The sequence below is a fragment of the Strigops habroptila genome, chromosome Z (genome assembly GCF_004027225.2).
Source record: "Strigops habroptila isolate Jane chromosome Z, bStrHab1.2.pri, whole genome shotgun sequence".
NCBI lineage: Eukaryota > Metazoa > Chordata > Aves > Psittaciformes > Psittacidae > Strigops > Strigops habroptila.
This window is the reverse complement of record NC_044302.2, coordinates 17,337,077-17,354,513: the sequence shown is the minus strand read 5'-3', so window position 1 is coordinate 17,354,513 and position 17,437 is coordinate 17,337,077. Positions and strand designations below refer to the sequence as shown.

The window sequence follows — 17,437 nt, the reverse complement described above, 5'->3', positions numbered from 1 at the left end:
TGAAACAACTAGTTCTTCCTTTTACTTTTGAAAATTTCACCTTTCTAAGTTTTCAGGACCTTAGATTTATAGCCGCTTTATTTTGTCACTTGTCTGCAAGTCATGTCTTGTTGCCAGTAGAATCTGGCTTTCATGTACAGCCCTGCTGTATTTGTTTGCTTACATTTTAAGTAGCTCTGTGGTTTCGTTGCAGCCAGTAATGAATTATTATTAAGAAGTGGGTTTATGTTTGTTTATTTGAGGGACAAGCACCTGTTGTTTTGTCTTTGTTTTTTAAATGAATGAGGTTTTTTTCCGCACTGAAAATAATATTTAGCTATACATAACAATGCTGCTTCGACAGTGGCAAATAGTAAAAAATGGGAATGTTTGCCTGTGCTGTTACTGGGCTAGACTTTATGAAGCTTGATTTTGATAGATCACAAACATCGTGGGGTCGTGCTGATAAAATATGTGTTTAGCTCTTGACCTCTGTGAAATTTTCCAAAAAACCCCACAAATCTCTGTGATTTTTGATTTGTGAAGACTAAGACAACCATGTTCTAGAAAGACCTGTAATGGTAGCATCTTCTCCTTGCTACCATCATGAACCAAATTGGGATGGATCATTAAGAGGTAAAGATTTCTGGTTCACTACAGTCTCAGTTGCTGTAGTGATATTGATACAGTGACACATAATGCTGACCTCAGTAATGAACCTAGACCTGAGAGAAGTCAGTGACTGCAGATAGCGCTAATCTAACAAATTAAAAAAAAAAAAAAGAAAAAGAGTTTTGTGGGATTGTGTGAATAATACAATAAGAGCAGAAGACACCGAGGAGCTGGATTCTGACTCGTGTCTGTCGTTAGAATTGTGCCACTGGTTACAGTGGCTGCATGCCATTGACCTCAACATCATGAATTTACTCTGTTTCTGTGACTGACATTGAAACTGCAACCTTATTCCTAATCTGCAAGTGGAGATCAGTTCAGGCATTTCAACAGTCATGACTTTACTGGTAGAAGAGAGGCACATATTTAGCAGCAGTTTTGGTTGTGATAGAATTAACAGGTACTTCATGCAATGTCTTTGGATTATACTGTGTCACTTCTGTCATCCGATGCAGGTCTTTAGTAACATGGCTGTTAATTTCCCAATGCTTCCTAGATGTTTTTGGATTCACTAAGGATTTGTATCACCTAAAGAGTGATGGGCGGGGAAAGGAAAGACTGTCCAAAGGACTTTATGCGTCTCTTTTCATGCTATTTCAGCCTTACTTGACTCTGTGGCTAGCAGCTGATTTTCTGCACTAGAAGAAAGAAAGAGGAGTTGTTAACAAGTATCTTCGTACTACGTTACACTGAAACAAATGTAGTACTTTCTCACATTAATACTTTCCTAATCTCACTTTGTCATATAGCTAAGCTTTCTGTTGCCTCAAGAAAGAAATGTGTTCAGATTTATGAGAATCATTCGTAGGACAGTCTCCTAGAAAGTAATTTGTCTTATGACAATGATTGAAAGAAGACTAAGAGGATAGTAGGCAACAGTGAAATGACTCCATAACCCCCAGCACCTCTGTTCCAAAATGTTCAGTTCAAAATGTGGAAAATGATATTACTCATGTACTAGTAGCCATGTTTTGTGTATGGATTAAAACTGGCATAACTTTAAGCTTGAAAGTTTAGATTCTCCTCTGACACAATTGAGATGGGAATATTTACAGTAATGTATTAGTCTGACATTTCAGTGAATCTGTCTTTACTTTTTCCTTTATTTTATATGATGTGTTGTAGTTCATTCTAGTCTCACAGCTTAAATTACAGATGGAGAAGAATTTAATCTGAATTTTGTTATCCATAGATAAGCCATGTCAGTTCCAGCTGATGAAACTGTAGGGGACCTGCCTGTGAGAGATGTAGGTCTAACTCCAACTGGAATTGAAGGATTACAAGGTTTGTACCAGCTGCTATTTATTACAATTACAGGCTTTGATCAGTGGCTTCTTTAGTTTCTTTCTAAAAATGTTTCTGACATTCCCACTCATAAAATTAAGTTCAAATACCATTCAAAACCTGGGTTAAATTCTGAAAGGTACTATGACCCATTCTATGTTCATGTTGCTTGTTACAAGAGGGGGGCTGCTGTGAGATGCTAAAAACTGGAAATCTCATTGAGCTATAACATTCATCCTTCCAGAAAAAAGGAGGACTTGTTTTGCTGAACTGAGCACAAGGCCAGGCCCATTGAACAAAATGGGAACTAAAAGTACTATTGAATTCTGATACACTACTCAGCTGCTGTTAGAATGGAAGTACTGGGCTTAGTCTTGTATCTAAGTAAATTTACATAATTGTGAGTTAATCTTGTCGAGCTTCAAGAAAGTATGTTAACTTTGAAACTGATTAGAAAGCATCTCGTTGGTAATGATCATTTATTTTTTAAGTTGTATGTTTGACAGTGCCTTGTTATTTGCTCAACTATTTCCTTTGTGCTGTCTAGTTATATACTATCTGTTTACTGTATCATTCTTTTTGTTACTTTTTTCATCTGTAAGAATGAGAAAAAAGGAGGTGTTAATATGCCAATATGTCTGCAAAAGATAATTAACAGACTCATACAAGTGTAAAATATTAAATTACTTGAAAATTTTGGTTTTTTCAGTATTTCAAAATGAGTTAGACTTTGGATTACATGTTGTTGAATATATTGAACGTAATTTAAAGTTGTCTTGGTTTGGGTAGAATCAACTACAAGGAATGTAAAAGCTCGACAAGCTATATCACGAGTCAGTCGAAAGGAGCTGGAAGACAGATTTCTTCGTATACATGATGAGAACATCTTACTCAAACAGCATGCAAATAAACAAGAGGAGAAGATTAAAAGGTATGGGGCTTAGTGTTTTTATATTAGCTCACAATAACATTTTCACTCTTTAAAGCACTATCAACAGATTAAAAATCATGCTGATTTCTCTCAGAGCACTTTTTAGAACAGTAGCATAAATCACTCATTGGATGGTTGTCTCTGTGGTATGTGGAATATATTTTGCAGTGGACAATATTAGATCTCCATGTAGAGAGGCACACCGCTCTCCACCACTTCAGAGATGGTACCTTAAGTTCATAGCTATACTGTCTCAGTACAAATATAACAGGTATTCTGGGAACTGAAGAAAAGGCTGCATAAGCCTAATCATTCATCAGGAATTTCATCCTAGAATCAAAATGGCCTATAAAGAGATTCTGCCCATTTTTTTATTCTTCTCTGTCCTCCAAGTTGACTAGCGTCTAACCTTTTATCATCTAGTTAACCCTAAAATATCTTTATAATGGTGATCAACTCTCCTTTACTAATGGTAATAGAAAACTTCATTGAAGAAATCCCAAGTAGCATGGGGATCACAGTATCCAGTGTGCCCAAACATATGCAAGCAACATTAGAGTTGTTACTAAACTTTGTGCTGTGCTTACAAACCAGTCTGGACTCAGCAGAACTGTTCATGATATTACTGTATTCCAGGAGGGCTCGTTAATCCAAAAGCACCAGGACTCTGTGTTCACATTGTGCTGCACTTAAATTGATAAAATCTTGCTGCATCTGAGCTAGCTTCTAGTCAGAAGCTAACGAATTCATGAATGGGTATCTGAAGATACTGCCTCTCTAGGTGGGATATTTCATATTTCTCTAAAGTCCAAAACATTCTTTCCTTTTGACTTAGTATTCAATATCGAATTGACCAGCATGACATAACTTCCATCTTTTCTGTGAAGCTGCTGTCAAATATAAGACAGCAGAATAAATTAATTGTTTGCTTATTCCAAGTGGCATTATATGTATTTCTGTTAGATGAAATTATCAAATTCTTATCTTATTTTATCAATAAGATAACTTATCAAATGCACTCATCAGCCACTTCGGTAAAATTACACAGAATGTCCAAATTGAATACCTAAATTCATATTTTAAGGTACAGAAAATATAAACCACAGTGTTTGTCTAGACTGCCAGAGAAAAATTTTAACTCCTCAAGCTAAATTTCTTTCCCAGCATCCCTTATGCCAAAACCCTTGTAACTAAAAGTTCGGAATTAATTTGCAGTAGAGTACATTGAAAAAAACAAATGAACAAAAAACCTGCTTACAGGCAAGTAACATTCTGTGACATCCTAAAGTTATTATGGATTTTTTTTGTTTCACTTTTGTTCTTTTAAGTAGAAGCTTCTGTCCACAAGTATACAAAAATAAAACGAGCCACTTTAAAGAAATGAAGTGTGTCCTTATTTTCAGTCTTCTTTCTGGGCCTGCAAAAATAGATTCCCTGTAAACTAGATACAGGTCTTAAAGGTGTGTGACCAATTTTGTAAAGTCTTGAACTTGTCTTTCTCATCAAAGCCACCTTTTCTTTCTTTATATGCCAAGTTTTTTCCATTCACTGCTGGGTATGTTTTCTGTTCTTGTATATTACATCACCCCCATGTTCCCTCTCTGCCTTTTGTTCTACCTTACCAATGTTTATCAAAACTAAAGGAAATCAAAGGTACAACTCTTGAGATGCCAAAAGCAAAATTTGTATTCTTTTAAAGATAGATGAAAACCATACCCTCTGTATCTAATTATATTCTTCAGCTAACCATTCCTTCTCTGCAGCACATTGATAATATTTACCAAGTATAAAATTGAGTGTGGTAATGAGAACTATTAAGTTTCTTTTTCTGGAGCACCATCCACCTATATATTTTAGCCACTTCAGAACTGAAATATATATTTAAATCCCCAAAATCCAGAAATTATGTATCATTGGAATGTTGCATATTATTAGTGTTCTTTCAATAGTTGGATGTTTTGTGGAGTTGTAGCTTTTATAGTTTGCCCTGCCACATCCCAAATCTGTAACTTGCTTAACAGCATGCAGAGGTTCCTATATAAGGTCATGCGTTAAAAATTACATTTAAGCAGCATATGGAGTAAATATGTGTCCTCCCTTTACTAACCTTAAATGATAAGCCTTAGGAAACTGTTATTTGTCAGTGCTATAAAGCAGATTGCTGCACAGTGGTTTCAATTATCTTCAAAGAGTTCTTCACAGGCAGTAATAGTTATATCAAAACCTGAAATTTATTATTCAGGTTCTATGCTGAAGTCTTCACAGTGATTATGTTCCTTTCAACAGAGTGCTTTTTATGCTGACTTTTCACATTCTTTTTCATCTTGTTTTATTATTTTCCCCAGAATGGCCACCAAGTTAATACGGCTTGTTAATGATAAAAAAAGGTCTGAACAGGTTGGTGGCGGCCCCAAGCGGCTGGGCCAGGCTGTGGAGCTGGAAGAAATGATTGAGGATTTGCAAGAGAGAGTTCGTGAGCTTGAGAAACAAAACGAGAGCCTCCGCAGCAAACTCATTTCAACTAAACAGCAACTCCAGATTCAAGGCCATAGACCTTATCCATACAGCTATGTTCAATCTCGTATTAACACTGGGCTCAAAAAAGTGAGTGAGGCTGCTGGCATGCCGGAGCACACAAAGAAAGGTATAATTCACATTTTTTAAAAGCAGTGGTTTACATAGGTACCATTAATTAGCGTGTCAGAGTAGAAAGTACATACTCTTCTCTGTTCACCAGCAGGCAATAGTACCTGTAGGTAGAAGGATTGTTCTTTCCGCTTTTTCTTGTGTTTATTTATAGCAGACATGATAACTTGTTTGCCATTTTGAGAATCCACAGTGGTAAGGATAAAAAGACAGATTTGAAAATAAAGTAGTTATCAGGCAAGTTTTCTAACAGTTAAATCATGGGACTTTTTTAGTATAACTTCTCTACATGTTCAAAGCTTATAAAAGAAGTGTATGGAAAACTTCAGTGTTATCATGTTATAACAAAGTTTTACATCTGTAGTTTGTTTGCACATGTTTTTCTTTTTTTAATTTCAAGGTTTGTTCTCGTCTCTTGATACATGTGTGCACAACACTGCAGACTTGAAAAATCTATTACATGTGTGGACTTCTAAAAGCAAAATACCACAATGCAGCCATCTATAATGATACTTGTTGCTGTCAAGTCTTGCTGCTTAAGGCAGTCTCACTCTCAGTCCTTTATTTATAGTAGCTACATTTGGAAACTACACTTTAAAACCTTCCTATTTTCATATGAACATTTGTAGAAGTAGTTGTACTCAGTTAACTTACACAATGTACAGATAATATGTTCAAAAAACTCAAGAGTTCTATGGCCCTGATTCAGAACTCAGTCAGCACAATTGTTGTCTTAACTTCTACAAGCTATGAATCAGGCAGATGGTCTGGTCCATAGCTATATTGTGTTTTTTTCTCCATATCACCCTTCCACTGGTCTTTATTTTTATTGCATTGATTATTCAGGTATATGAAAACAGAAACAATTCTCATGTTTTAGACAGGCCCTTTTGATTAATGATGATACCCAACATGAGATTGCTGGGTTTGCATGCTTCCTGTCTTTAAGGATTGTTGGACTCTTAGAATCCTCTGTAAAACCTTAAGGTTGAATCTCAAAATATTTTTTAGTGCAGATCAGAAACTATTCAGAGCAATTAGCAAAACATAAAATGCCTGGATAAATTCAGGAAGGCTTAGCTACCTCTAGGGTATGAAGAGGCAAGAAGAGTCCACAAATAATAAATCCCCCTTACTGTATCTGCTTTGTTTTTGGCTGATTTACAAATACCATAGCAATTCAATCCAAAAGATGTGGTCAGGTATGAATGTTCATTACATACTCACTGGTTTCTCTCATAACTTTCTTTATTGAGTACAACCATCTAAGATAAATCTGGATTAACAAAATTAAACAAAGTACATATACTTAGGCATATATATGCACATATATATAGCACAGTTACCAAGTGCCTTAAAATACTACTTCAAGATCAAAATTTGAAATATATAAATAAATAAAGTTAACTCAGCACAAATGCAACATAGGAAATTTTTTTCAGTCATTTTGTGAGCCTGCTGGTATCATTCTACTTTGAAACTAATTGACTTCATTTTGGGAACAGAGAGATGGCAGTATTAATGCTGTATTTGAAATTTAATGCATAGTTTGGTCCCGACTCTAAACTTACTGAAGAAAGAGAAGTAGGAGAAAGAGATTTGGAGAAACCATTACTTTTGCTCCTGAACTAATATTTCTTCTTTAAGTAATTTCTCACTTTCCTTCTTCACCAGGGGTTCAGTATGCTTCTAAAGAATGTAAGGAAATTATTTGCAGTGCTGATAAAAATGGTCCTTTAGTTGCTTGTTTAGGTGAATGACACTTGTGATTTTGTAAAGAAAGTGCTACTAGAGAAAAAGTGATGACAAATGTTACCATTTAATAATCTTGATATTGTTGTTCTTTGAAGACAACATCTTTCTTCTGTCTTTAAAAGTAAAATCTTCTAAGAAAAGCCTTTCAAGACATGCTTTTAACACTTTTTCTTAACAGTGCATGCTGTATCACCCATAGTTCAAATTTCATGACAGCTATGTTGTAGATACTATGATTATCTCTTTCCATTTGAACTTGTTGTGAAAATACTTCTTATGGCATCTATATACAAGTTGTGTTTGTACTGTGTAGAGATTGTTATTTTGTTAAATGCTTTTTCATTCAGCATGACAAAAATTTATCTTTCTTTGTTTTTAGGAATGAGACTTCAGGATTTAGAATTGAGATCACCTAACCTTGGGCTCCCAGAATATGGACCGAGTCAGCTCGAGGCTTCAAGGGCTGAAATAAGAGATTTGTACGGTTTTCACGTTTCTTAATTTTTGTCAGTATAACTGTTAATACATGTGCTTTTCTTGAAGGAAAAAAATATATTTTTCAGAAGTATTCACTTGAGAAAATAAAGTGAAGTTGTTGGATCTGACAACAGTAACACTGGTAACAATACAGAAGGGTTTTATGGTAAGGAAAACATAGGATTAAAGATTTAAAATGCACAATGCAGGTACATAGAATTTGGCTGGAAGTTAAAATTGATCTTCAGTAGTGAGCCTCTCTTTTTGCTAGGATGCAATGCTGCCTGGCTTACCACTGGACAAAACTGGCAAAAGCAAGGGCAACCTTAGCTACAATTATTACCAACGTGACTCCTAAGCTGTGTGGAATAACCCAGGCAGGTGGTGACTATTGAATGTATTATGCTAATGCATTTAAGCTCAGTTTCTAGAGGTTGTCAGATTTTATGGATAAGTTGCAAAAAACGCATTATGGGATAGCAATGTAAGATGGTTTTGATTCACTTTGGCATTTTGAAAGTTGGTTTGTAGTCCAGTTGCACATTTTAACTGAAAATGAAGCTCAGGAATCTCTTGATAATCATCCTTAATGTAGAGACTGCATGAGAACAGAGAGGTAGTTACAGGGTGGCAAAAGGGTAGTTAATATCTAATTTAAAGATACTGAGGTCTGATTAGAATATTTTTCTTGTCCAAAATATATCGGAACCTATTATGCTTTTTAGACATCTGTTTTTCTAAAGGCTGCTTTCAGTATGTATGTTTCTTTCGATAATGATTTAGCTGAATCAGATTTACTACAAATCCATAAATGCTAAATTTTCAGTAAGTTGGCAAGCTAAATGCACAAATCCATGAATTACTGTGCAATTCTCTGTTTTGTATGTGAAGTTTTGTAAACACAAAGATTTAGTGGGATTGTAGGAAATAATTTTACAGAAATCTTCGTATCAATTATTTTAATAAATTACTTAAAATCATTTAACAATGTTTAAACGGCACTCTTACTGGTATCCTGTCTGAATTTAACCTTTGCTGAACAGTTACATTATTTTTGAAAATAACCTGCATTACAATAGGATATTGTTACTGGAGAGAAAAAAAAAGAAAGCTTCAGTAATTTAATAGTGATGGGCCTAGAAAGGGCTACTTCTCCTTACACCTGCCACTTCTTAATATAAGAGCTTCTTATTCTTAATAAGAGCTATTCATTAACACTGCCATGAACCTCAGTGTTCACAATAGCTTTTCTCCTAAGATTGATCAAATATGTTGTTATAATGCAGGAAAAGGTCAAATATCTTTTTTTTCAGAGATTTCAGTTCTCACAAACATGCCAAAAATAACCATACCTGTTCAGAATGGTGCACTCAGGTACAAAAGCAAACACGTAGCCAAAAAAGTCAAGGTACTTTTAAGTCTATGATATGTATACAAGGTAATGAAGAATTATAGCTAATGCATCAAAAGCTTTAGAGTGGAAAAAATTGTAGATTAGTTGTTGCTTATTCTTATTTGAAAAAATATTATGGGGAAAGTTAACTGAGGTTAATTTGTCAGGAAAATCAAACTTGTGGCCTATTGCAAATATTCAGACTCTGAGCTCTATCATTCTCTGATTTTCTTTTTTTAATTGCATTTACTGGATAAATTCCACTGTTAGAGACATATAATCTGATTTAATTTTTTTTGGGGGGGGGCTGTAAAGTTACCTAGCTCAGAATAAAAGTTTAAAAATTACTTTCATCGCTCCATCTGTTGAAGATTTTGAAGATTGCATGTTCTTTTGATAGCTAGTAATGGTGTTTTCCTCTTCAGAAAATACTTAAAGGGTTAGGAGGGAGATATGTTTAATATAGAGTATAAGAAACCATGAATGATGTTTTCAGCTAGGTTCCACTGAATGTTGTACAGTCCGCATAAACATTTATTTTAAGCGTTTGTGTTTGATAATGTGTTTGATTTATTTCCCTATTTATTGTACTGTTCACATCTTCTCATGGTGTGACTTCTAATTATTTTCATAGTAAGTTGAACTCTTAAGCATCTGTTGTTAAAAAATACTAATTTTGCTGAACACTTTTAAAACTTTTGCTTTCTTGAATACTAATTTTATTTTTTTCTTTTATTTAATACTTCCCTTGTTTTGTAATATAAGATGCTTGTACTTGCAGGGAGACTGTAATTGAGTCCCAAAAGGAACGCATTGAGGGACTAGAGCGTGGCAGAGAGATACTTTTGAGTGAGCTTAGAAGGAAAGAAAAGGAAATTGAAGAATCCATCCTACGGCTGAAAGAGCAAGAAACAGCAAGCCAAAGGTATTGTGAAAAATGGAAATATCCATGATGAAAGCATTAGAAAAGCTATGTCATAATGTTTATATATGGCTGTGAAAATTCCCTGTTCTGCTAAGAAATAGGTGCTTTATTCATTTTTTACCCCCCCCCACTTTGGTAAAACTAAGTAATAAAATGTTTTACCAAATAGCCGTGGATAAGTCTAATCAAGGAGATTGTTATGATAATAGGTTATGATGTATTTTCATAAATAAGCAAAGAAGTTCATAATTACCATTTTAGAGAATTCATTTCCAGCTGATTCAGATTCAGTTGAAGTTCAGCTCATTAAATTTTAATCATCTATTGTTTCTTCAATATATTCTTAGAAAATTTTAAATATAGGTTCGGGGTGAGTAATTTAATGTTCATTATTACTCATTGATAATCTGGACTGTACAAGTAGTAGAAACATAAAGGCCCAGTAAGGGTAGATTAGCAAATTTTGGAAGGAATATGGTGTGGCTGTGCAGTGAAACAAAAGACAGACGAACAAGCTTGTGGAATCAGTTTCACAATAAAGCCTCTATTAATTTAATATCTTCTCTCTTCTTCCACTTTTGCAAAAATATATGCAAAATCATTCAACTTTGCATATATTTTCTCTCTTTTGACTATTTCAATATCACCTGTTACTTTTACGAACAATCTAATATGGCATTATCCTGCATTCCTCACTCATTTGATTTCAGTGGAAGTTCTACTTGGATAAGAAATAAGTGGTCAGTTCTTTAACTGCCTTTCAAGGGAGGGACCCTGTTATTATGTGTGAGCATTCTTTTGTGCATCAGTGGCACTACATAAATAATACATCATAATGTTTGCTATTAAATTATTCACAAAGTCATAAGTCTCCCCTATTCAGAATTTCCTTTATATAGTTTAAATAGGTTAAAGAAGTTGTTATTATAAATAATTTCTCAGTCTGTGCCTACAGTGAATTCAGAAAATATTTAAAAGATTTTTTTCATTATTTGAAAATAATCTGATACAAATCTCTAGGAACTTCTGTGCTTCATTCTTCTGTAGATAAACACTGTTCTTTAAGTACAGCAGACAGAAACTGAACATCTAAATTTAATGTCAACTACCATATTTCTGAGAAATTTTTAAGGACTTTTAAAGTAAAGATGCACTTCAAACTCAGCTAAAAAAAATCCTTAAAGTCAGGCAATAAAAAGTAGTGCAGATGTTTGTTTATTTATGTTTATCAAATTACTTTTATACAATCCATGACACTTGGCCTAACTTACTATCGTTGAATTAATAACTGAATTTCTGTAAGTATTTCCATTATAGTCCTTTTCTTGTTTGAAGTCTGATAAAAGATAGGTTAAGTCTTTAAGAGTTGCTGTGTTTGGCTGAACATACTAGGAAAGAAATCGAAAATTTTCCACTAGTGCATCTGTAGAATAGTGTGCATTCTATAATTTTGCCACTGGAATACCTTATGGAAGACTGCTTTTCCCCATGTTTTTCAAGTTATATTTTTTTATGCTGGAAGAATCAGAGCCAGAACTTAGAGGGATACTATTGTCTCCAGGTTTAACTGCAACCATAGGTACCTATACATATTATCTTCGGGAGATTTTCATTAGCTTACTTTCTTGGAAGTCTTGCAACTGCTTTCTAGAACAATCCATATTAGCTGTTTTATTACACATATAGATTTATAGGTTCTGTGGAATTCTTATTTTTAATCTGCTTTCCCTCAGCAGAGATGAAACTGTCAATAGAAAAATATTGGAGGAAAAAATGGAAATTTGGTTGATTGATAAGGCCATCGTATTTTGTCTTTGTAGCTTATGTCTTTGAATTTTGGTACAATTTTCAACTCTTTTTTGTGTTTTGTGAGAATACACTTGGCTGTCATCTAGATATATTGCTATTTAAAGACAGTTAATCTGTTGAAATTCTTTAGGAACTGTATATTGCCAAAAAGACATAATATATGTGTTTCCACCTATCTTCATGTTGTAACACCATTTGATCTCAGCGTCGTGCTAACAAAATTAGGTTACTTTCAACATTTGGGAAAGTATTCTTTATTCTGCTACGTGAGTAAGAAATTCTTGTGATTGAAGTAACTGTAGTTTCAAAGAGGGGAAGCAGCCACAGTTAATAGTCATTGATCCATCAGCAGTAAGGGAGGGAGATACTAGTTATCTTGAGTCCTCTACCTGCAAGAAATACAGTAATATTTTAAAGCTGCCTTTGCAGCCTCACTACAATTTCCGTGTGACAGCATAAGAGGTACATAACAGAGCTGAGTTCATACGCAGCGTATTCCTTGAGATGATTATTGTAATGTGGCTGCAATCAATGTTTTTTTCAATATTTCATTAGAGATTGTTTGGGGATTATTTCAAGAATATATAATTCTGATTTAATTCTGACTTAAGGGAGAAATTTGGCATGTGGCTTGTTAGATTGAACACATTTTCTTAACTTTTCTTATAAAATTTAACTGCATTTAGCTTTACTGTTTTTAAATTGAAGAAGGGCAAAGCCATAAGAACCTCATGATTTAAATTCTGTGATGCCCAGTGCACAAGTTAAAACATTACGTCTAAACAATCACATTTTGCAGGCAGCTAGCTTCAGATACCTTAATATCTCATAGTACCTTCCAAAAACATTTTCAAATCCACCCAAAATGCATTTGTGAAACAGGTATTTGGTATTTGCATGTTTGTGCGTGTTTTTGTTTTGTGTGGTTTGGGTTTTTTAAGTGAACAAACTTATCTGCTAGTCAGTTTTTAATTCCTTTGGCATTTTTTGCTGCAACATGACTTTGGAATCAAACCTATTAAGTGTGTGAATTTTTGGACAGGAGTATCATACCTGACACACAACTTCTGTGTTAGCATTGCAGACCTAGATTAAAATGTGGAACATGTTAATCACAGTGCATTATGTAAAGGGTTTTGAGATACTACAGCATGTATATGAATTTGCTAAATCATCTGTAATAAACAGACGTCATATAAAAAAACCCCTTATATTTGCATTTCCCTATCTGATTTTTCATATCTAACCAGTTTACCTAAAGATCATGACTTTTTTCATTTCTAGCTCGTCAGCCAGGCAAAAAAATACAGAATCTTATATTGGTATTTAAAAAAATCTTAACTTCAATGCTAAAGCTATTGATGCAATGTTAATATTTTGGGGTTTTGCAAGTACACTACATAAAGGTGCTACTAGAAGGTGAATATTGTTGGGCTTTTTTTCCACTTTGTATTTGACTTCTTATAAGAAATAGGAGGTAAAGGAAATACCAGAACACATATGATTGTGTTAGTAGTTCCTGAGCACCATAGAATGAGAGGAGTACTGCACATTGGTGTTCCATTCTTTACTTCTCTGCTTGCGAGTCTGTGTATTTATCTTGACCACTGATGCATTGGTGATTGGTAACTGTTATCCTAGAAAACTTTTGTTTATTTTTCCAGACAGAGGGTAAGTGATCCTGAGAATTGCTATGGTGATGTTTTTATACTTGCTTGCTTTTCTTGTTCTGAAGGTAAATGGGGAAAATTTGTGCGTCACTGGTCCAGTTGATGCAACCTGAGAACTCTTTAAGAGTAGTCTCAGTATTGTATCCATGTCCTGCTCATATGGAAGCAAAGACAAGATGCAAGGGATGTGGTTTAATTAGACCTCGATTTTATTAGCTTAGCCATCTGGGATTTACTGGCATAAATTTGTACAGTGCAGGTCAAGATCCCTTTTTTAATCATTTCCTTCTGGTTTAGGTTGCTATCAGTCACCCATTCCCACACAGCTGGTCCCCAGCATGTTACTGGAACCCCACTCTATATGCTTTTAATCCAAGTGGTAAGAGGTCTGGGAAAGAGACTGTCTCTTTGGTATACTTCAGATATTAACCCCAAACATAATTCTTGGCTTTTTAGTGAGTCACTTTCTCCTAACTTATTTCCAATTTCAAACTTTTTAATCCAGGTTTAAGATGAGGTTAAGAGTGGAAGGATAGAGTTCATGTTCCTTATTTCTGCACTTGTGGTAAAAGGTGTGCTAGAGCTAAATCAGTATGCCCATTAATTCAGGTTACTGCCTCAAAAGGGATATTGACTCCTTTTTTAACTTCTGCTCCAGGTCTACCTTCATGTTTTCAGAGACTGTGGCAGAATTTTTGGCTTTTTTGGCAACAGAAAAAATATTGAATGTGCTGTCTTAGTCCAGCTTTATTCTTATACATTATTTTCTTATTCTCTGAGCAAAATAAAGGTAGCATTGACTTTTATATCAAATCTGTATATAACCCCTATTTTTTATTTATAACAGAACAGCTGGGCAAATGTTCTGGAGCAGAATAAATCAATGACCTGGGAGGGAGAAAGCTGCGTAGATAATCAATTTCTATTCTATTCTGCTGTTTTGTGACTTCATTTATAGAAAAATCAGTCTTCCCAGCAGAATCTTCCTCAAATAACTTTGCCTTGCCCACAAATCTGAAATGATTTTGTTCTTCAACAGCAAGTTCTTTGTCATGGACCTAGATGCATTGGATGTTTCTTAGATGTATTTTGTTTAAATAAATAAATAATATATTGTAGACTTACTGTAGAAAACTAATCGTTGCTGTAGCCTGCAATGATAGCTGAGACTGTGATTGATGTAGTGCACTAATAAGAAATTAATTGCACATGTTTTCTGTAGCTAGAAACTTCATGAGATAAATACTTCTATAATTGTCAGAATTGAAATGATCCTAATAAAAAGTAATTCTTCACTTCTGAATTTGAATAATTAGTTTCATATCAGTACCCCAAATCTGTTTAAATCAAATGGTGTTTCATTCACTGTTGAAAAAATAGTTAATGTTGATTGTCAGAAGCCATGGGGTTTACATCTGTACGTCATAAATTTCACTATCATCTGCTTCTTTCTCTACTAAAAAGAGGAAAAAAAAAAAAGCACCCTGCTTAAAAAAGAAGGGGAGGGGGAGGAGGGGAGAAAAAGCCTTTGAAGGCATAAGAGCCTTTTGTTTGATGTGTGGAACAAGATTAATAAAAATGTGCCACTACATTAGCTTTTAAATAGCTAGCATGAGACAGTGCTGCTGTCTATTCTCACTACAACTTTAATTTACATAGATAACATGTTTTAAACACATGATATTTAGTATTGTGTTAGGGCTGTTTCTTGGAGAAGATCTTAGGTTAGTGAGTGTGTTTATCTTCTGTGTAAGGACAGTTAGCTGGGCAATGCCAAAACACAATAGGATTTGATATTTTACAGAATAAAAGGAAAGTATTTCATGTACTCAGCTGGTTTACAGATGTGTAAGCTTTGTAGTTCATTTTCTTGCTCCAGCATGGCATTGTGACAATTCATCCAATATGTCTAAAATAGATAAATATTGGAACAGAAATTACGTTTTCAAATGCTAAAGATTTATTCTGATTTTATCATATTTTATATTAATACAAATCAGAATTGGTTTCTCTTCCCGGACTTGAAGAAGCTGTGAAAATAATGGGGTTTAGTTTTCACTGTTTGAAGTAAGGGAAGATATCTAAATAAGTATTTATTTAAATTTTGAATTATTTTAAACATCCTTTCAATTAAACAGTACTTTCTCAAATTAATCTTAGAATTGTAACAATATAGAACAGCTACATGGACATTAGGTGATTTTCATGTAGTTCAGACACACCTGCAGCTTGTTTGAGTGCCAACTTTAAATTTTTATAGTATAAATTACTAAGTCACTTTTTCGTAGCAGTATTTGATAGGTTCAAACTCAAGTGGTAATCTACTGGCATAAAATGGTAATCTACTGGCAGCAATTACTTTGGAAGGTGGAAAACAAGTGAATGTAAAACAAATAATCTCTTTAGGCATAGGATTGTTTTCCTGTCATGTAGTTTGATACAATGACCAATGATGTATATATATTAATTGGAGCTCTGTCATTGTGTGGTAGAATGTTTATTTACCTAAATTCTGTAATGTGGATTATAGAAGGAGAAATTAATTTGGATATTACACACTAATCTTCTCTCAGATGTGTTGTGATTTGCAAAGGATTTCAACCTATCAAAGCAAAAACAATTAGATAATTTATTTTGTATCTTTAAGCTCATGATGATTTTCTTTTTAATACAATTTTGAAGGCTAAACATTTGGGACAATGTGGAAATGATCAAGATCCGTAAACAGCTGGTTGAGAAAAGCAATGCTCTTTCAGCAGCAGAAGGAAAATTTCTCCAGCTTCAAGAGGTAATTGCAATTTGGTCAGTGACATTCCTTTACTCTTGTCACATAAGCATGCATAAATGGAAAATAAATATACACAGTTCTTGATTCTGAGTCAGTACTGCGTACATGAAAATGAACCACATAATTCATTGCACCCAAACGACTCCAAATGATTAGAGATTTTTAGTAATAAATTTTAATTTTTTTGTTTCTTGCAAAAGGGTGTAGCAGGTCTTAAAGATGTTTTTCTGCAAAACTATCCCAGGCAGATTGTGGAGAATGAACGGAGTTGTCCAGCTATCAAAAGAGATTCCTGGACATTTGAAGAGAGGGCTTTGACTTAAATGTACTGATTTACCAAAGAGGGGGTACCAGACCCGCCTCACTTTATCAGTCTTTGATAAAGTTGGAGAGGTTTGACTGATGAGAGTTCTGATGTTAGGGGTTAAATAAGCTGTGCTTGTTGGCAATTTTTTGAGGGCTACTGTAAGTAATGCATTTTCTTTCTAAAAAGAGCAGTTTTATGAAAATACCACTAGTACATGCAATTGCATGGTAGACTCCAGGTAGGCTTTAGTTATACAGCATTTTTCTGCTGCTTCTCATATATATTTGGAGAACTTCATGTGCATACAGACAGAGGTAGTATGATAATGACTTGGAAATGGGAGAATCCTGTGGGTAGGAATCCTGTGTACAATCGAGCGTTCTAAAGTATCTTAGCCTTATGAGGTGAAAGCACTTAGATATCCTTGTAAACTCTTACTGCTGCCTGCTTCTTGTTATTGTAACATGCTAAATAACACCTCTACCATTAGATTTTTGTTCTGTTCCTTTTTCCCCTGTGTTTTTCTGTTTCCATGTTTTGCTTTGCTTCCCTCTCCACTTCAATGTAATACCTATATCTTCTCACCAGAGCAGCACTTCTGTTAGTAGCTCCAGTTTAATTTTTCACAGGGTGAGCTATGTAGAATGAAAATTGCAGGGGAGACAGGTTTCACGTGGCTTTTTGTGTTCTTAAGTAGAAAGCAATAAGTAAACATTCCATTTTAAATCATATGTGACTTTTTGGTAATTTACAGCAAACATCAAGTAGTTATGCCTCTTTCTTGGCAGCAGCTGAATAGAA

At 34.4% G+C, this 17,437-nt stretch overlaps 1 protein-coding gene across 9 annotated transcripts in view; it reads left to right on the top strand.

Moving 5' to 3' along the window:
• Positions 1-17,437, top strand: part of RPGRIP1L (RPGRIP1 like) — an 80,143-nt gene that overhangs the window by 3,071 nt on the left and 59,635 nt on the right. For 3 of the 9 annotated variants that reach the window (XM_030512877.1, XM_030512876.1, XM_030512879.1), the window contains 6 exons: positions 1,844-1,935; positions 2,725-2,866; positions 5,212-5,510; positions 7,647-7,746; positions 9,919-10,062; positions 16,224-16,329. In XM_030512877.1, coding sequence (XP_030368737.1) covers positions 1,851-1,935; positions 2,725-2,866; positions 5,212-5,510; positions 7,647-7,746; positions 9,919-10,062; positions 16,224-16,329 — 876 coding nt within the window. In that variant the 5' untranslated portion in view covers positions 1,844-1,850. Of the gene's footprint in view, positions 1-412; positions 616-1,843; positions 1,936-2,724; positions 2,867-5,211; positions 5,511-7,646; positions 7,911-9,918; positions 10,063-13,838; positions 13,953-16,223; positions 16,330-17,437 lie in introns of those variants that run through there. The other 6 variants (XM_030512875.1, XM_030512872.1, XM_030512874.1 and 3 more) reach the window with 5 other exon arrangements.